The 20,399-nt window shown below is 50.7% G+C and overlaps 1 protein-coding gene and 1 long non-coding RNA gene across 5 annotated transcripts in view; both read left to right on the forward strand.

The window, feature by feature from the left end:
- The first annotated feature begins 633 nt into the window (after positions 1-633).
- Positions 634-5,945, forward strand: LOC141408683 (uncharacterized). Its single transcript, XR_012424842.1, has 2 exons — positions 634-3,602; positions 3,881-5,945. It is a non-coding gene; the product is annotated as an uncharacterized lncRNA (long non-coding RNA).
- Positions 5,946-10,459: 4,514 nt separating this feature from the next.
- NXNL2 (nucleoredoxin like 2) overlaps positions 10,460-20,399 on the forward strand; it is a 46,531-nt gene continuing 36,591 nt past the window's right edge. For 2 of the 4 annotated variants that reach the window (XR_006692605.2, XR_012424841.1), the window contains exon 1: positions 10,460-11,063. Coding sequence is in view for 2 of the 4 variants with exons in the window: in XM_005582100.5 (XP_005582157.1) it covers positions 10,762-11,063; positions 19,757-19,925 (471 nt within the window). In the remaining 2 variants the exon portion in view is untranslated. Of the gene's footprint in view, positions 11,064-18,668; positions 18,784-19,756; positions 20,352-20,399 lie in introns of those variants that run through there. The other 2 variants (XM_065530780.2, XM_005582100.5) reach the window with 2 other exon arrangements.

Raw genomic sequence — 20,399 nt, forward strand, 5'->3', positions numbered from 1 at the left:
AGCCACTGCACCCAGCCTCAATTGTTCTTTCAAGAAGAAATGATGTTCCATGAAAAAGTGGCTAGTTCAGCTGGTAACTGAAACAATCACACAACTGCATTTCCTCAAGAACACCCACATACTTTGGTATGCAAAAGTGCCTTCTGCAAACTCCCCATTTTGTCCCACAGAATATTAAAAAGATTTGTACTCAGGGTTTGAGATGTAATAAAATGAGTAACTCTTGAGCATCACTGTGAACATTCTTAAGTGAAACTGGCTTATTTATTTATTGTGTATCTGGCAGAGAAGCATACAGTGACTACTGAGTATAGTTTGGTGCCACTGGCTTGATTCAGGTCCTGACAGCAGTTTATCCATCATTACTTTGGCATCATCAGGGCAAATGTCAGCACAGTGAATAAGACAAATATCATCTTTGTGTTATTAAGAAAACAGTTTTGGCCAGGCATGGTGGCTGATGCCTGTAATCCCAGCACTTTGAAAGGCTGAGGCATGGATCACCTGAAGTCAGAAGTTCGAGACCAGCCTGGCCAGCAAGGTGAAATCCTATCTCTACTAAAAGTACAAAAATTAGCTGGGCGTGGTGGCGGGTGCCTGTAGTCCCAGCTACTAGGGAGGCTGAGGCAGGAAATTGCTTGAACCCATGAGGCGGAGGTTGCAGTGAGCCGAGATCACACACCATTGTACTCCAGCCTGGGTGACAAGAGTGAAAACTCCATCTCAAACAAACAAACAAACAAGCAAAACAAAACAAAAAAAAAAAAAAAGAAAAGTTTTGACCTTGCAAACCACCTCTATGGGTCTTGCGTCATCACCTGGGGTTCTGCAGAACACGCTTTGAGAACTGTCTACAGTTGGGATGTATTTTTTTGGTGAGCTGTGTGGGGGTAGATCATTACTGGTTTGGGTTTGTAGATACAACAATTTCAGAAGTTTAGGCAGATGTCTCTGAAATTCTCTTGGTCTTTTTTTTTCCCCACAGTGTTAAGATTGCTGCAGGAGCTCCAGACATGTCCTCATTCAGATTCAAAGTCAGGAAGAGGGGGCAGCATGAGGCAGGGGATTCTTCTTATTCCTCTTGTATCAGAAAGAAGTACATCATTCAGGAAGAGCTTTATATCCTCCCACTGGCCAGGCCTGGGGAAGGCTTGGAAAGGAAGTGTTGTGTTGTCCTGCTTCTGTGGAGGGTGGCAGGCAGGATTAGCCATGGAAAGCTACAGTGTCTGAACAAGCAGACTGCTTTCGGACTTCATGGTTTCTTATTTTTATATTTATATTTTTATTCATTATTATTTATATATTTTTTGATACAGGGTCTTTCTCTGTGTCAAAATTCCATTCTGTTCTTCTCCAGGCTGGAATGCAGTGGTGTGATCACAGCTAACTGCAGCCTGGACCTCCTGGGTTCAAGTGATCCTCCTACCTCATCCTCCTGAGTAGCTGGGACCACAGACATGTCCCATCAAGCCCAGCTAAGTTTTAGGTTTATTTTTTGTAGAGAGGAGTCTCACTCACTATGTTGCCCAGGGTGGTCTCGAACTCCTGGCCTCAAGCAATCCTCTTGCCTCAGCCTCCCAAAGTGCTAGGATTACAGGCGTGAGCCATTGTGCCTAGCCTGTTTCTCATTTTTAATAAAACCAAAGTCCACATTTCTGATATCATAGTTTCTTTTTTCAGAGTGAGGAGTTCCATATATTATTTTGTTTCTGAAATACATCACAGGAGTTTTTTGAGGATTTAACAAATTAACATAAAATAGGTAAAGTACCTAAAAGGGGGCCTGGCACTCAATAAACACCATCATTGTTATTATACATCAGGCATCCAGGGCCACCCTGGCCAAAAGCCACCTTCCCACTGTCCTCTCTACCTCCCAAACACCACGTTCACGGCACCCAAACAGAGCAGCTCACTCTTCCCTCTCCCAATCCGCTCTGGCTCCGCTCTTGCCACCTCTTTCAAGGTCCAGCCTCCTTCCAAACTCTTTCCCAGTCGTGCCCCTTGAAGAAACTCTCCTTCCTCCACACCTCTATTATGGGTTGGATTGCATCCCCCCAAAAGATGAACCGTTCTGAAGTCCTAACTCTCAGGACCTCAAAATGTGACCTTATTTGGAAACAGGATCCTTGCAAATGTAATAGTTAAAGTTAGGTCACACTGGAGGGACCCAATGTGACTGTGTCCTTATAAAAAGGAGACCGGTGAAGATCTAGGATTGGAGTGACACAGCCACAAGCCAAGGAACTCCAAAGATTGCAACAGCCATCAGAAGCCAGGAAGAGGCAAGCAAGGAGTCCCTAAGGTTTCAGAGGGAGCACGGCCCTGTGCCACCCTGATTTCAGACTTCTGGCCTCCAGAGCTATGAGACAGCCCATTGCTGTTGTTTGGAGCTACCCAGGTTGTCTTTGTTACAGCAGCCCTGAGGAACTAACCCAACCTCCATCCAGGAATGGACTGTATTTCCTGCTGCCAATGCTGGAGCAGGGTGGCTTCATGGCCATGCAGCCCCGCGGAGGCACAGGGCCCTGCCCTTGGGGCTCAGTGCTCTGTGGTTGCTGTCTTGAAATTCTTAATTATTTTATCAGGCCGGGCGTGGTGGCTCATGCCTGTAATCCCAGCACTTTAGGAGGCCAAGGGAGGCAGATCACTTGAGGTCAGGAGTTCGAGACCAGCCTGGCCAGCATGGAGAAACCCCGTCTCTACTAAAAATACAAAAAATTAGCCAGGCATGTTGGTGGGCACCTGTAGTCCCAGCTGTTTGGGAGGCTGAGGCAGGAGAATCACTTGAACCTGGAAGGTGGAGGTTGCAGTGAGCCAAGACTGTGCCACTGTACTCCAGCCTGGTTGACAGAGTGAGACTCTGTCTCCAAAAAAAAAGAAAAAAAAATCTTAATTATTTTTATCTTTGAATTTGTGTGGTATAAGTGAGGCCTCATCGCGCAGTGGAGCATACGTGAGCACCTGGAGCCTATCTCATGCGTGCTCCCATCTGCTGCTGATTCGCTACCTCCCCCAGGCACATTCTTGACTGCTCATCTCCCTCCCTTTGGTGTCCTGGGCCTCACATGGCCACCCCATCCCCACCCTCACCCAGCAACCACTGGTGCCCTCCATGGTCAGTGGGAGCCTGAGTGTGTCTGTGTGGTGGGGTGTGGGGTTGACATCAGATGCTTTTACTGCACTACCTGTGGCATCTCAGGGTGGACATGGCCATGCAAGCAGCTGGTGGGCTGTGTACCCACCATGTCACTCAGCAGGGCCTCTGGGCAAGTGTGAAAGTTGACACTCACCCTGTCCCAAGAAAGCATGATATTCAGTAGCAAATAAAAACACCATGATTGGTCAAAAGAGAGACCATGGAAGAAAGGGAAAAGCCTTTGTTTTAGTTCCTTTGCTGGCCCATTCTTTTGCTGCTTTTTGAACAAGGGGCTCTGCATTTTCATTTTGCACCAGGCCTTTCAAATTATGTGGCTGGCCCTGGTTGGGAGCTGCAAAGTGATGCTCCAACTTAGAAACGAGACACGGGATCCATCAACTATGATACAAGATGAACTCCTGGTGGATTGGAGCCTGGCCAAGCAGCCTCATGAAGAAACAAGGTATGCATGATTCTATTAGCAGGCAAGGGCCCTGGTCAGCTGAGACGGTCCTGTTTCCTCTGGATAGGGTATCCTGGCCACTGGAATATTTAAAACCAGGAAATTCAGAAAGTTATATTTGCACACTGGGATGTCTAATTTGTTTGTTACGCTGATCAGTGCAAAAAATTTTTTCCATAATTGTATTTGAATATTCATAAGTGTTGCTAGAAGAAAAAGTCAATTTCACGTCAAACCACCAAGGATCACATTTTCTTCACATGCTGCTCTTTTGCCAGGGAGAAGCGATTCAATGTATGTCGACGAAAAGCAAGAAGAGTGGAACTGGTCCAAGAACTTATGAAATACCCACATTCAGGGAGACTTTCTCTAAGGAGAAATACGCCTCTTCAGAAGTCCGGGGGGCTTGCATGCTGAGTAGAAAGGCAGAGCCATACCTCCCTGGAGAGTCTCTGAAGACCCCATCTGCCCAGCCATCCAGCATGAGCTCTGGAAGCCTCTGCCTTTTAGTCTATGTCAAGGCTGAAAGCCAAGCAAGGTGTCACAGCCCGTCATAACTGTTAATGAGAAAGAGAACTGAATACTATCCACGGCAAAATACTCTGTTCAGTACTACTGCAAAAGGAAAGCGCCAAGCACAATTCCCAACACAAGGACAAGTGGGGGTTTACAGCTGAGGAACAGGGTGGAGGTGGGGGGCTGGCAGATGGAAAATAGAGGGGACCTTGACAGTAGGGGGTATCTTGCTAAACTAACTTAACAGGACGCTTGCTGCAGGCAGACTGGGCTGATTGGATACCAAGGGCAGAGGAGGACTTTACAGGATTCTTTGTGAAGACTGGCTCAGGCAGGCTGAGCACGGGGTCCAAGGACGAGGCCTAGTTGAGAAGAGTGCCAGAGGAGCCTGTCTGAAGTTGGTCGAGCAGTGAGTTATTATCATGCTCTCGGGAGGAAATGCAGAAAAGACTACCCTTAAATCAGGGGCAGTGGGGTGGGGAGAAGGGCTCGGGGAGGGAGGGCAGGCCTGAGGGAGCCTTCACTGGGGTCTCGCGGGCCAGCATCTAGAGTGGGACTGGTTGCCCAGTTTCCCTGTGGGTGTCCGAGGCAAGTAAAGCTGCTTACAGATGCCCACACTCATGTCACCTTTAGATGCCCTGGAAGGAGGTTTGGTATGAAAGTGACTTTGCATATCTCAGCTAGCAAAGTAGGGGCCACCTAATCTTGTTTCCAGGACTGCATTTGTGAGTGTTCCTGTGCGTGTCGTGCAGCGGGAAACATGAAGGAGAACTTGGCTCCAGCAGCGGTGGGAGAATGCAAGGCTTCATGCTGCATCCGGTGGCCCCTGCAGCCCACTCCCTACCCAGGGAGAGGTCAGGGCGATAGCATTTGGAGGCAAATGATGCAGGCCTTCTGCAATAGGAGGGGGTTTGCAAAAGTCCATTTGAAGACTGGTTGCCCCGGAAGAGTCAGCAATGACCCTCAAGAATGCCCTTTACAGGTGGAGCTGAGTGAGCCAGGCTGAGCTATTCTGGAGTCTCTGGTGCACACATCTGAGGAGGACCCCTCTTCCTTGCTGTTTACACACAGCCGCTCAGAGCAGGCCGTCCAAAGAGAATCTGGGATGGGGGTGGCTGACTCCGTTCCCCCATGATCACATCTCCCTGGAGGGCTTACTCGCTTCACCCAGGTGTCTGATATAAACGAAATATAAAATCCTAACCCTCTACTCACTGAACAGACCCCCTGTTGGCCAAGAAGATCCCAGAAAAAAGTTAAAAACCAAATTCCTGGCCACAATGGGAAGGGAGGTTGGACTCATGCCTTGTTACATGCCCTCCCTTTTGGAGTTTAGGCAGAACTGACCAGCATAAATGTTAAAATAGAGATCATAAGACAAAACAAATTCTATGTGACAATATGGTACCAAATGATAAATAGGACCTAAGTCCATGTCAGGCAAGGATTAAGTCATACACCCCATGGGTCACTCTGACCCAGTGGTTTGGTTAACAGACTTCCTTATCTTAACTGAAAACATTCCTTTCTGCTGACTCAAAATTTTTAGACAAAGTTTTACTCTTTTAACCAATTGCAAATGGAAGACTCTGGAGCAACCTATGACCAGTAAGCCCCCACTTTAAGATATTCTGCCTTTTTGGGCCAAATCAATGTCTAATCTTCACGTACCGATGTATGACTTTTTCGTAACTTCTACTTCCCTGAAATGTGTAAGACAGAGTTGCAATGTAACTGCCCTGGGACCACTGACTCAAGGCTTTTTCAGTTTATGTCTTTCCCTGGGCTGTGGTCACTCATACTAGCTCAGAATAAACCTCTTTCAAATAGTTTACAGAGTTTGGTTTTTCCTTTAACACTGACTGGGCTGCTCTCCCCAGCAATGGAAATGCAGTGCCCCTTCCTTCCAGGACAGGAAGGTCCCAGCAAAGGCACTAACATGCAAAAGCATTTCTCTTTCTAGCATGGTCTTTTATTTGCCATTGAATGTCACACTTTTTTGGGCACAGGGTGAATGTCAACTTTCATCCTTGTCTGGGGACCCTGCCCAGTGACCTGGTGGGCATGCAGGCCACCAGCTATTCCTATGCCGTACCCACCCTGAGACCTTGTGGGGCAAAGGCCTCGGACGTCAGTCTTCCCCCCACCACCTGGGACCCCACTGACCATAGAGGACACTAGCGGTTCCTGGGTGGAGGTGGAGATGGGGAGCCCAGGTGTGGCCCAGGACACCAAAGGGAGGGGGAGGATTGAGCAGTCAAGAACCTGTCTTGGGCTGGGCACAGTGGCTCACTCCTTTAATCCCAGCACTTTGGGAGGCTGAGGTGGGCAGATTACCTGAGGTCAGGAGTTCAAGACCAGCCTGGCCAACATAGTGAAACCCTGTCTCTACTAAAAATACAAAAATTAGTTGGGTGTGGTGGCAGGCACCTGTAGTCCCACCTACTCGGGATGCTGAGGCAGGGAGAATTGCTTGAACCCAGGAAGTGGAGGTTGCAGTGAGCTGAGATCACAGCACTGCACTCCAGCCTGGGTGACAGAGTGGGACTCCTTCTCAAAATAATAATAATAATAATAATAATAATAATAATAATAAGAAGAAGAAGAAGAAGAAGAAGAAGGAGAAGAAGGAGAAGAATCTGTCTTAGGGAGGTAGGGAGGCAGCGGCAGGTGGGAGCACACATGAGCTAGGGTCCAAACACTCATATATGTGCCACTGTCCAAGACCTCTCATATACCACACAAATTCAAAGATAAATTAAGAATTTCAGCCGGGTGCAGTGGCTCACGCCTGTAATCCCAGCATGTTGGGAGGCTGAGGCGGGTGGATCATGAGGTCAGGAGTTCGAGACCAGCTTGGTCAATATGGTGAAACCCCATCTCTACTAAAAATAAAAAAATTAGGCAGGCATGGTGGCACACACCTGTAGTTCCAGCTACTCAGGAGACTGAGGCAGAAGAATAGCTTCAACTCAGGAGGCGGAGGTTGCAGTGAGCTGAGATCATGCCATTGCACTCCAGCCTGGGCCACAACCAACACACCATTAAAAAAAAAAAAAAAATCACCAGGCTGGGCAACACTGGGAGACCGCCATCTCCACAAAAAAATTTTTTTAAAATAGCTTTGCCCAGTGGCTTGTGGCTATAGTCCTAGCTACTCAGGAGGCTGAGGCGGGAGGATCCCTGGCGCCCAGGAGTTTGAAGCTGCAGTGAGCTATGATCCCACTCCTGTACTCCAGCCTGGGTAACAGAGTGAGATTCAGTTTCTAAACAAAAAACAAAGCAACAAAGACTGCAACCGCAGAACACTGAGCCCCACGTGAGTGCAGGGCCGCGTGCTTCTGAGGGGCTGCATGCCTAGGAAGCCGCCCTGCCCCGACATTGGCAGCAGGAAGTGTGATCCATTCCTGGATGGAGGTTGGGTAGTTCCCCAGCGCGGGCAGGATTAACGCCAATGACTATTGATTTTCTCGGGAGGGTGGCACCGTCAGCTAATTAGGAATGCTGTCTACTTTGGCTTATTGTGTGTTCAAGGATAAAACGACCAAACAAAATAGTCTGGATGATTTTGAGAGCTTAGCTGCATTTCATTCCTCTTACCTCTGAGTTTTAACGTAAGTCAGGGACCTCCTCATACAAGATTTATACTGCTCACCGTTCCTCTCAATTTTTTCCTTCGATTTGTCTATCCATTTTCCCCAGAGGACAGTGAATCGGGGCTCTGACAGCCTGCTTCACCTAAGAGCGCCAATCAATCCTCCCGCAGGGTTTCCACTCAGCTTTGGCTGCTAAGTACATTTACGCGACCGAGCTGACGGGCTGTGCCTGCAGGCAACGGCGTCCGCCAATTTCCGTTCATTTAACGGCGAGACTAGGGGGAGCCCGCGCCGGCAGGCGTGTCCTCAGGAAGCGCAAATCTCACCTTCCCCTACTCCTCTCACCGCTAGATTAAAACTGCGCCCCTCGGTGGCTCAAGCCTGTAATCCCAGCACTTTGGGAAGCAGAGGTGGGTGGATCACCTGCAGTCACGAGTTTGAGACCAGCCTGGCCAACATGGTGAAACCCCCGTCTCTACTAAAAATACAAAAATTAGCTGGGTGTGGTGGCACGCGCCAGTAAACCCAGCTACTCAGGAGGCTGAGGCGGGAGAATGGCTTGAACCTGGGAGGCGGAGGTTGCAGTGAGCTGAGATTGAGCCATTGCACTCTAGCCTGGGCAACAAGAGCCTCCGCCTCAAACAACCAACAAAACCAAACCAAAATAAAACAAAACAAAACCCTGCGCCCCTCCTCATGGCTCTTCTTTTGGCATAGCACCTGCAAAATATCTTCCTTATTTATTTTTTTTGTGCGCATCAGAACGTAAGCTCCAGGCAGGCACAGGGGCAGGACTCAGGGGTCAGTGAGCGTGATGGGAGTGCAAAGTTAGTGGGGGATCCATCTCGTCTTAGGAGAGCAAAGACCTTCTCTCTATCTTCCCTGGTTCCATGGCTGGCTCTATGAAATTAACTGCCAAAGGGCAGTTGAACGGGGGAACGGGAATATACATTTATTAATCTTTAATATCACCTGCACGGGGGCATTGCAGGAAAATAGGTGAAAACCCCCCAAACCAGTGAATAGGGGAACTGGAAGCTGGTGTAGGCCACTTAGGGGAGAGTAACCGATTTTTAGGAAAAATGAATAGGTCTTTATGAGTTTGTGACAAAGTTTGTCTAGGTGTGGTGTGGACTTCGGCTGTGATAAGAGTTCATCCTCCCGGGAGGGAATTTATGACAGTTTCTTTTGGAGGCTCCGTCTTTAGACAGGTAAGGGGAGAAGGTCTCTCTGCATTTGCTGTTTTCAAAGTGCCTCTCGCTCAAAATAATCAAGATACCAAAGCGGCATATTTTAGGATGGCATATTTTGGTTTCCTTCACTATCTTAAGTTTTTAATATTTTGTTCATTATAAACTTTTCTTTGCATTCATTTTGACTTTTTAAGATATTGTATTAAAACATTATTTACCCTGATTACTGAGCGAGTGCCTCGCTCGCTTGCCTCCTTCTAGCCCGGGCCTGGCAGGGAGTTGCAACTGTTTTTCTCACTGCTGAATTCCCAGGGCCTACAACAGTGCTCGCCAAAAAATTAATACTCTTGGTTCTCCAAATAAAACATTCTGTAAGGACTGCTCCCAAATTCTTCCTGAACTTCACGAATCCTCCCGGCCAGGACACAGGATGTCAGGGGCAAACACCCTGAACCAACGGAGCTCAGGTTCCCTACTGCCCCGCCCAAGTCCGCTCCAAGCCCAATTACCCTTCCCCTTCCTCGTCGTCCCATCTTCCCCATGCCCCCTCCAGGGGGCTGGGTCGCGGCAAGAGCTCCAAGGCAGGATTCAAACGCCCTGGGGTGACGGCTGCGGGACACATGCGGCGGGGCCGGGCAGGGAGCGCGAGACTGGAAGAGAGCCCAGGAGGGAAGGAGAGCAACGCTGGGTTTCTGGGGAGGGGTGGCGTGGGGCGCTTAAGGGGAGCGGGGGAGTGGGAGGAAGTGAAGGAGGAGGAAGAGCACGGTGTGGGTGAGGCGCAAGAGGCAGTAGGTGGGGCGGGACGGAGGGCGGGGCGCTGCGTCCGGAGAAAGTGTAGACGCGCTGGGAAGAGAGCCCATGAAGGGAGAGCCCAGGGGCGGGAGGGCGCGGGAGTGTGGGCGGGGCGCAGTGGGGATGGGGGCGGGGGCGCGGGATGTGTGCGGGGGGCGCGTAGTGGAGCGAGAGTGCGGGAGTGTGGGCGGGGCGCAGTGAGGGGAGGGTGCGGGAATGTGGGCGGGGCTCAGTGGAGGGCGAGTGCGGGCTGTGGGCTGGGCAACCAGTGGGAGAGGGCGCGGGAATGTGGGCGGGGCGCAGTAGGAATGGGGGCGGGGGCGCGGGATGTCGGCGGGGCACAGTTAGGGGGAGGGCGCGGGAGTGTGGGCGGGGCGCAGTGGGGGGAGGGAGCGGGAGTGTACGCGGGGCTCAGTGAGGAGTGAGTGTGGGGATGTGGGCGAGGTGCAGCTAAAGGAGAGTGCGGGGATGTGGGTGGGGTCCAGTGGGGGACGGTGCGGAGATGTGGGCGGGGCGCAGTGGGTGGAAAGCGCAGGGATGGGGGCCGCGCGCAGTGTGGATGCGGGCAGGGCTCAATGGGGGAGGGTGCGGAGATGTGGGCGGGGCGCAGTGGGTGGAGAGTGCAGTGATGTGGGCAGGGCGCAGTGGGGGGAAAGTGTGGGGATGCGGGGCGAGGCGCAGTGGGGGACGGTGCGGGTTGTGGGCGGGGCGCAGTGGGTGGAGCGTACGGGATGTGTGCTTGGCGCAGTGGGGGGAGGGTGCGGAGACCTGAGGGCTTGAGGTTGCCCGGCTGGCTCGGCTCCCAGAGGCGGGTGCCACGCTGTCGCCCAGGCATCTGGCGTCTCCGGTGTCTGAGTGTCTCATTGTCAGCGCTGACACTCTTGCCCCAGCTACGGGCGAGGCCGGGCCCGAGGTGTGGGCGTATCTTGGGCAGGTCTTGAGAAGTCCAGCGCCCGTCGGTGCGGACAGTGGCGGGGCACCGCGGCGCTCGCCGCCTCCTTCCCGCAAGTGATCATCCTCCTGCAGGTGTCCTCGGGCCTCAGGTGGCTGCGCGTCCGCGCCATGGTTGACATTCTGGGCGGGCGGCACCTGGTGACCCGTAAGGGCGCGGCGGTGGAGGCCGAGGCGGCGCTACAGAACAAGGTGGTGGCACTGTACTTCGCGGCGGCCCGGTGCGGGCCGAGCCGCGACTTCACGCAGCTGCTCTGCGACTTCTACACGGCGCTGGTGGCCGAGGCGCGGCGGCCCGCGCCTTTCGAAGTAGTCTTCGTGTCAGCCGACGACAGCTCCCAGGAGATGCTGAACTTCATGCGCGAGCTGCATGGCACCTGGCTGGCGCTGCCCTTCCATGACCCCTACCGGCAGTGAGTGGGGGTCCTGGGGGGCGGGGGCCTCCGGGCGCGTCGCCCCCATCTTCCCCCAGGCCTCCTACTCTGCACTGGGGAGCTCTTTATGACGCCCCCCTCCCCCACCACCTCCCCGTCTCTTGGTTCCCGTCCGGACTCTGGTAAATCACCCTCAGTCTCAGTTTCAGCCTCCCTTGGAGACCAGGGAGGGTGCAGACCAGATTCGAAAAGCCAGGGCATCGACACCCCCACGGGGCTTGTGGAGCATGGACGCGGGCCCATTTCTGCTTAGGGTCTGGAGCTGCGGGAATCTGCATTGCGAAGGAGCTCGCAGTGGTGTTGATGCTGTGGGTTCGTGGCTCGGCTCCGGGAACCGCCGGCCCAGTCAGCCCTGAACTCCGGGCGCCGCTGCGTCATCCTCCCAGTTAGTGGGCAGGAAGCACAGGGACACGACCTGGTGTCTGGATGCAGGGATGAGGGATGACCTGCGAGGACATCAGCTCTGTGACAGGCACCCACAGTGCAGGCCGTGGTTGGTGTGCTGGGAGGGAGGGACGGGGACTCCAGGGCTGGCAGGAACTCAGGTGCTGGCCACCTTTGCGGTTTCATTTTTACCGACGCTGATGGAATTTCATCACTAGAGAGGCATAAAACTCATTACTGTAAACTTTATTACTCTAGCTGTTGGAAAGGAGTGGGTAGGGATTGGCAGAGAGGGGCATATGGGGATTGATTGTTCTGCTTTTGGGGTGGGTCTCCTGTGGTCTCCTATGGTGTAAGAGTCCAGACTTAGGTTTAAAGCAGGCCTCGTCCATGCACACCGCTCTTCTGTTTCTGATGCTCTGGTCAAGCCGGTGAGCTCCAGCTGGAGGCAGTGAGCTGCCTGACGTGGGTCAGCGGTGCGCTCCAATCTTCTCAGCCTGATTGGCCTGGGAGGGATTTTTCTTTTTGTAAACTTAGCTGTTTGTCCCTACCCCTTTCCACACTGAACTTCCTTAACCCTGTTGTTGTCATGTGTAAGCTAGGAAGTGGGATATTCTGTGGGAATTGTTGGAGCTATGCCCTAAATTCTGCTTATCCTATCCTGGATTTGTGGAATCAGATCATGAGGAAAATGGAAATAGCCACCGCCAAGAAGCACAAAGAAATGCACAAAGGCTTCAGGGGCATTTTGGGAAGTTGCTAATGTGTGCAGAACACAATACTTTGTGGTTGGTGCTGTGGAGAGGTGGGGCCCAGGTGGGTGGCATTATGGGAACTCCACTTGGCAGGTACAGGGTCACAGGGCCTCGTGCTTCCTTTCCTCAGAGGCCTGAGCTCATCACCCTCCTTCCACTGAATTCCTGGTAAATCATCTGAGTCAAGGGAGGGGAAGAAAAATGGCTGCTTCCAGAGAGATCACAGAATGGCGCCCTTGGGAGTTACTCTTGGCGTGGCTGGAGGCAGATGTACCTGCAGGGAGAGGAGGCCTGGAGCCCTCACCTTGTCCCCTAAGCTGTGTAGATCTCAGCTTTTCAGTGTACCCTGCACCATACACTCAACACAGCAGTGACGACTGCCTTCAGCCCCCAGAGAGGCAACTGTTTACTAACGTCCCTGAAAGTAGAGATGCGGGTGTGTGGCTGGGGCTAGCAGTTCCCTGTCTAAGTGCCCCAGTGCAGGTGGGCTAGGAGGAGGTGCCAAGCCTCAATGTGGGGACAGCTGCGGTGACACATGCCAGCATGCCCTGGAGGCATGTTTCAGGATGAGATTCCATCCTGCCCTGTCTTTCTTCCCTGCATTACTGGGTTTATGAGTAAAACTCATTATCTGTCCAAGAATGAAGTAACAAGTTCTAGATTCACCAGCAGGAATTCCCATTACATGCCACTGTTCACGAAAGACATGATCAATGGTGATTTTATATGATTTTATTATAATGATTGTCTCATAACAGCTGTCATCCCTACTTGGCCTCCAGAACGTCAGTGGACCCCAAAGAGCACTGGAGGAGGCTGTCCGTTCCTCCTGCCTGCTCAGGCTCTCAACACTGCCTCCTGGCCATGGCTGGTGGTGCAGTGTGCCTCAACTTCCAGGCCCACAAGTTTAGATCTGATGGAAAAGGAAAAACTGGCTGAAAAAAAGGGCTTCATTTCTCGGGTAGGGAATGGCTCAGTGGGGGAAGAATCAGTGCTTGTGCCAACGATTCCTGACTCTGCCTTTCCATCCCTTGACCCTCTCCAGCTCTGTGTTCCCACTGCCTCCTGGGCCCTCTGGTCTCAACACAGCCTCTGAATCCACTGATTTTGCAGCTCTCAGATCCTTCTCTGTCTTTCTACTCGTTTCTGTTTCCTTCACTCAGGTTCTGGAGCTTTAGAATATTCCCCTAAGAGGTCTGCAGGGCCTTGGTGTTCCCATCTGATTGGCTCTTGCTCCAACTCTCTGGGGGTTTCCTGGGTTTCCACTGCCCACAGGACGGAGCCAGACATGGTTCAGTGCCTGGCATCCCCAGGGAGTGTGTTTGGTGAGTGGTTGGAGCAAGTGAGCAAAAGACAGTTCTGCAGAGAGATTTGCTTGGCCACAGCCTGCTTCTGGCTGAGATAACAGAGACTAGAGTCAGGAGTTGCTATGGCAACCCAGAAGTGTGGTTTATGCCAGCCACAAGGATGTGGCTGTGTTCGTTGAGGGCAGGGACCAACGTTGGTTGCAGCAGCGCTGAGGACAAGGAGGAACCGGGCTCTTGGATTTTCCCCAAAGGCTTGAAGTCCTAAGTTATTACCATGACAACGTTCTCTCCTCCAGAAACAAGTTCTTTTCTCTGTGGACACAGCTCAGGGCCCAGAGGGGACTGAGATGACATTAGGGAAAAAGTGTGGTTCTTTGCCTCTCATGGCAGCTCCAAGGTTACATTTGTCCCCAGGCAGAGGCTGCCGGCCTGGGGATTTGAGGGCTGGTACTGAGTGTCTCTTGGAATATCAGTGAAATGACTACCTCAAGCCTTCCTCATTCCTCAAAGCCCAGCCTGCTCTGCATCCCCCTGACTGTGTCAGAGCTTGATTTAATGTTGCAAGTGATTAAAACAACAACAATGAGAACAACTCAAAGAGCTTAAACAGTAAAGGTTATGGGCTGGCTTTAATGAAACACCCATCAGCCAGAAGATGGTTTCAAGGGAAAGTTGGAGGCCACTGAGGATGACGCTTTGTGGCTTGTCTTTTGCAATGTCTGCCCCTTGCTCAGGCTACAGGCAGTGGCTGCCTGGCAAATCCTGTGTCTCCTCACGCTGGTAGAATGGCTGCTGTGTCTCAGACTGCACATTCCCATACCTTCCTCTTTCCCAGCACACAGCCAAGTGCCACACCAAGCCTCGCTGATTCTGATTCGGCTAGTTCCCCATTTCTGTACTAGGAAGTGTAACCAGGGGCCACCAGATAGATATGCCGACTGCGCAGTCGGCCCAGGTGGAACTGGAGGTGGGCCTTTCCCACGCAGTGAGAACAGCTAGCATTTATCAAGTACTTATTATGTGCCAAGCCTCATTCTTCATCAAGCTATTTATTTAATCCTCACAGCAACTCCAGGAGGTGGGTTCTGTTACTCCCGTGGTGCAGATGAGGAACCCGAGGTGCAGGAGGTTGACTAGCTTGCCCATGACACACAGCCAGTTCATGCCAGAAAATGAAGGAGACATGGTTTCCCAAGGAGGGTCACAGATGCTGAGCGCAGCAAACCATAGGCCTGTACCTCCTGTGCTGTCAGGGGCACCGTGACCAGCCTCCTCTCCGCTCGCTCTCTCCTACCTCCTCCCAGTTGGTGCAGGGAATGCAGAAAGCCCTGGAAGACAGCCGCGGGGCTGGGCAACTTGAGCGAGCATAAACCACCGGATCTCAGGCACCGCCCCAGCGTCAGGGGTGGGGAGACTGCGTTTCTGATGAGTTTCCGGGTGATATTGGTGTTGCTGCTCCTGGGACCCCACATTGTTCCTGACAGTGCTGGTCAAAGGCTGGTGCATGGACCCGTGTCCGTTGGGAATCAATCAGGAGTGCAGACGCTGTGGAACCTGGGGGTGCTCAGGAATCTGTAGGTGAGATACTGCTGCTGCTGCTGGCATCCCATCCCCTTCACGAACCACGTGCAGCAGCCCTCCAAGGAGTCCTCATGACCTTGGGGAGGAGATTCCAGGTTCCTGGGATGACAGAGTCCCACCTGGTCTGGCCCCAGCCGGGCAGTCTGCTTTCCCTTCTGGAAGTGACGTGTGCGGCCCTGCCCTGTCCCACTGCCCAAAGTACAGATGCTGAAATAACCCATTTGCCAAAACTGCTGGATAAAGAGCTTAAATCAGGCTGCTGGCCATTTTGCTGTAGTCTTTATGCAAAGAGCTACTTGATTGTTTCTCTTTTCTTCACTTTTTTCTTTTTCTTTCCTTTTTTTTTTTTTTTCCTGAGATGGAGTTTCACTTTTGTTGCCCAGGCTAGAGTGCAGTGGCGCAGTCTTGGCTCACGGCAACCTCCGCCTCCCGGGTTCAAGGGATTCTCCTGCCTCAGGCTCCCAAGTAGCTGGGATTACAGGCACCCACCACCACATCCGGCTAATTTTTGTATTTTTAGTAGACACAGGGTTTCACCATGTTGACCAGGCTGACCTCGGAACTCCTGACCTCAGCTGATCCACCCATCTTGGCCTCCCAAATTGCTAGGATTACAGGTGTGGGCCACTGCACCGGGCCACACATTTTTGTTTTATGCCTTTGGGAAAAGCTAATTGCTTAGGCATTTTAAATTTTAGGTGTTGTGCGGCCGGGTGCGGTGGCTCACGCCTGTAATCCCAGCACTTTGGGAGGCCGAGGCGGGCGGATCACGAGATCAGGAGATTGAAACCATCCTGGCTAACACAGTGAAACGCTGTCTCTATTAAAAATACAAAAAACTTGAACCCGGGAGGTGTAGCTTGCAGTTAGCCGAGATTGCGCCACTGCACTCCAGCCTGGGCAAAAGAGCGAGACTCCATCTAAAAAAATTTAGGTGTCGGGCAGGATTCGTAAGGTGCTAGAGAGGGACGTCTCTGCCACATCTTTCATGCCCACTGCTGTCGTTCATTGACCTGTGCAGGCTCCATCCAGCCGAGTTCCACACGAGCCTCCCCTGTGGTGAGCACTCATGGCTGTTCGTGAAGGAGCTGGTGTCTCCTAAACCTGCAGTTTGACCTGAATTCACATCTGCTCTGTGTTTGAGACATGACTTTCTCAGTTCTGCAAATACAGTTTTGACTGAGTGGTCTCTGCTGTGTCTTTTTTCACTACGCATGATAGGTTTTAGAGACTAGTTTACATTTTTATTTTTTCCCACCTTTCCTTTCCCTCCCCAGGTGAGTCATTGGACACCACAGGAAGCAGGTCCGGAGCTGCCAGGGTGGGGGCTGTGTCCACTGGTTCTTTGGGGAATAGGCCTTTCCTGGCAGGGGTCATGCATCCCCAGAAAGGCCACAACCCTCCCACCAGTGTCCCCTCAAGAAGGTTCAGTCCACACTGGGACTGTGTAATGAGCAGGCTGGCCTGATTTTTTATATTCTTGTGCCTTCTCTCTTTTTCCTTACTCAATCTCAGTAGATTTGTTTTTTAGAGATAGGGTCTTGCACCGTCATCCAGCCTGGAGTGCAGTGGTGCGATCACAGCTCCCTGCAACCTTGAACTCCTGGGTTCAAGCAATCCTCCTGCCTCAGCTTCCCGAGTAGCTGGGACTACAGGTGTGCACAACCACACTTGGTTAATTTTTTTTTATTTTGTGGAGACAGGATCTTGTCATGTCGCCCAGGTATGTCTTGAACTCTTGGGCTCAAGTGATGCTCTCACCTTGACCTCCCAAAGTGTTGGAATTACAGGTGTGAGCCGCTGCGCCCAGGCTCAGTAGACATTTGTTTCACATGTTAGTGTTTCCTAAGAACCAGATTAGGTTTTATTGCTCACCCCATGTTGGTTTTTGTTGGTCCAACAAAAAAATAATTTTTGTTCCAACAAAAATTATTTCAGTAATTTTTGTTCTCAATCTTATTCTGCCTTCTTTCTACTTTCTTTGTGTTTGTGCCATCCTTATTTTTCTAGTTTCTTGGATTAGATCCATAAGTCATCCATATACAAGTTTTGGATAAGCGTGTTTAAGGCTACAGCTTCCTAAGTGTGTTTAATTGTGTTTACAGCTTGGGATTTGTAGTATATTCCATATTGTTCTGCTTTAAATATTTTGTCATCTGCATTGCTGTTTCCCATATAACATATAGTTAGTTTTAAAACTCATTCTTAAAAATGATTTCTTTTTGGCTGGGTGCAGTGGCTCAGGCCTGTAATCCCAGCACTTTGGGAGGCCGAGGCAGGTGGATCACGAGGTCAGGAGATTGAGACCATCCTGGCTAACACAGTGAAACCCCATCTCTACTAAAATATTACAAAAAAATTAGCTGGGCGTGGTGGCAGGCGCCTGTAGTCCCAGCTACTTGGGAGGCTGAAGCAGGAGAATGGTGTGAACCTGGGAGGCGGAGCTTGCAGTGAGCTGAGATAATGCCACTGCGCTCCAGCCTGGGTGACAGAGTGAGACTCCATCTCAAAAAACAAAAACAAAAACAACCAAAAAAGAAATCTTTGTTTTTTAATTTTTATTTTTGAGACAGAGTCTCACTCTGTCACCCAGGCTCGAGTGCAGTGGCGTGATCCTGGCTCACTGCAACTTCCGCCTGCCAGGTTCAAGCAATTCTCCGGTCTCAGCTTCCCCAGTAGCTGGGACCACAAGTGCGTGCCACCATGCCCGGCTAATTTTTTGTATTTTTAGTAGAGACAGGGTTTCACTGTGCTGGCCAGGCTGGTCTCAAACTCCTGACCTCATGATCCGCCCACCTCGGCCTCCCAAAGTGTTGGGATTACAGGCTTGAGCCACCGCTCCCGGCCCCAAAAATGATTTCTTATTGGTTTCCAATTCCATTACCTTTGGTCTCATTAAGTGATCTATATGTTATTGACCACTTGAAATTCGTTAAGACTTCCTTTGTGACTGAGAACATGATTGATTTTGTCACTGCTTCATAGATGTTTGGAAACAAAGCATATTCTCTCTCTGTTGAGCACAGGGGACACTGTATCTTTTCCTGCTTGAGTGATGGTGTGTTTTTCATCTGGATGCCAGAAACTGGCAGGAAGAGCTTGATGGACATGTCAAAGGGGAAATTTGCTAATAGGAGAGTCTCAAATGGGTTTTTCCTTCCACTCAGGTTCACAATCCTGAGGGTGACAGATCAAGGAAATCTGATTACTGTCCCTGTGAGGCCCTCGTGAGCTGGCCATGGTAAACAGGAAAGGGATTTCACTTGGCTGCCCTCTCTTGAGGGTGTAATCCCAGTGAAGATCCCAAGAATTGCAAAACCAAGAAGGCAGATGCTCCTTTCCTTAAATGAATACAAATAATTTTGTAAAAAGACCACTCATCAGATTATAGATACCGTAAATGTAAATGATATAAAATGAATCTAAGAAACCTCTCATCATTATAATGGCAATTGGTGCATCATTGAATTTGTAGAGTAGAAAGTCAAATGAGGCTCTAGATGTATTTAGAACTCATGGAATTTTAACTTTTTTTTTTCTTTTTTTTTTGTTGTTAGAAATGGAGTCTGTTGCCCAGACTGGAATGTAGAGGCACTAACACGGCTCACTGCAGCCTTGACCTGTGCTCAAGCGAGCCTCCCACCTCAGCCTTTCGAGTGGCTGGGACTATAGGTGCGTGCCACCACGCCCAGCTAATTTTTTAACTTTTGTAGAGACAAGGTCTCACTATGTTGCCCAGGCTAGTCTTGAACTCTTGGGCTTAAGCCATCCTCCCACCTCACCACCTCAGTCTCCTGAAGTGCTGGGATTACAGGTGTGAGCCACCACACCTGGCTGGAATTTTAACTTTTACCATTATATGTATCTGATATTTTTCAACCCCTTGAGATGTAGAGGACATAAAAAATTACTGGGTTTATTTGTGGGTTCAGACCTGCACTATCCAATCTGGTAGCCACTAGCCACTTGTGACAATTTAAATTTAAAGTAAAAATTAATTAAAATTAAAAATGAAAACTTCAGTTCCTCGGGCACACTAGCCACATTCTGAGCTCTCCCAGCCATATGTGGCCGGTGGCCACCGGATTGGGTAGCACAGATATGGAGAGTTCACTGCTGCAGGCAGCTCCCTGGGGTGGAACTGGGTTAGAAATGGTAGCACCAAGTCTGGGTGTGGTGGCTCATGCCTGTAATCCCAGCACTTTGGGAGGCCAAGGCAGGCAGATCACCTGAGGCCCGGAGTTCCAGACCAGCCTGGCCAACATGGTGAAACCCCGTCTCTACTAAAAATACAAAAAATTAGCTGGACGTGGTGGCACACACCTATAATCCCAGCTACTTGGGAGGCTGAGGCAGGAGAATCGCTTGAATGTGGGAGGTGGAGGTTGCAGTGAGCTGAGATCACACCATTGCACTCTAGCCTGGGCAACAAGAGCGAAACTCCGTCTCAAAAAAAGAAAAAGAAATAGTAGCACCAAGAAGAAAGGAGCCCACACCCCAGCAGGAGGGAAAGCAGGAGCAGGCGCGGTGGGGCACCCGGTGGCTTCCTCGAAGTTGGCTGTACTTCAGGTTGGAGGGAGGGGGCCTGTCTCTTCAGATGTGCATGTGGAAGTGCTAACTTCGGTACCACTCTTCTCTCCTGCAGTGAGCTGAGGAAGAGGTACAACGTCACAGCCATCCCCAAGCTTGTGATTGTGAAACAAAATGGGGAGGTCATCACCAACAAAGGGCGGAAGCAGATCCGGGAGCGGGGGCTGGCCTGCTTCCAGGACTGGGTGGAGGCGGCCGATATCTTCCAGAATTTCTGCGGTTGAAGTGGGAGGGATCTCAGAGGGCCAGGACAGGTGCTGCTTTTCCAGCACAGACGCTGGGGCAAAGAGGAGTATGCTGGGTTCCTTCCTCTGTTGGTGTGATATTGTATTTCAGAGCAGAAGCACTAAGCTGTGTTCAAAAGCAACTATTGCTCAGGAAATAATGCACTCCCTGTTTTGATCATGCAGCCTGCTTGTATTACAGTTATTTTTGTTATTCTTTGCATACCTTTATCCACCTGTGCTTAAGGAAGGATTCTCATATGTTTATCCTGAGCTGTTGGAAATCTATGCAAGACATTTATTTGTACAAGTCTCTTCAGGTAAAATAATCTATTTATTGATAACATTTTCTGGTGATCTGTTTATTTTAATGATACGCTTTCACAACTATCTTAATAAAGTTTGCAAGCTGTGTGCTTTAACAAACAAGCCTATTGCCTTCCTTCTCATTCCAGTCCAAGTGCCAATAGGAAG

Source organism: Macaca fascicularis, chromosome 15 (assembly GCF_037993035.2).
Source record: "Macaca fascicularis isolate 582-1 chromosome 15, T2T-MFA8v1.1".
Classification (NCBI taxonomy): Eukaryota; Metazoa; Chordata; class Mammalia; order Primates; family Cercopithecidae; genus Macaca; species Macaca fascicularis.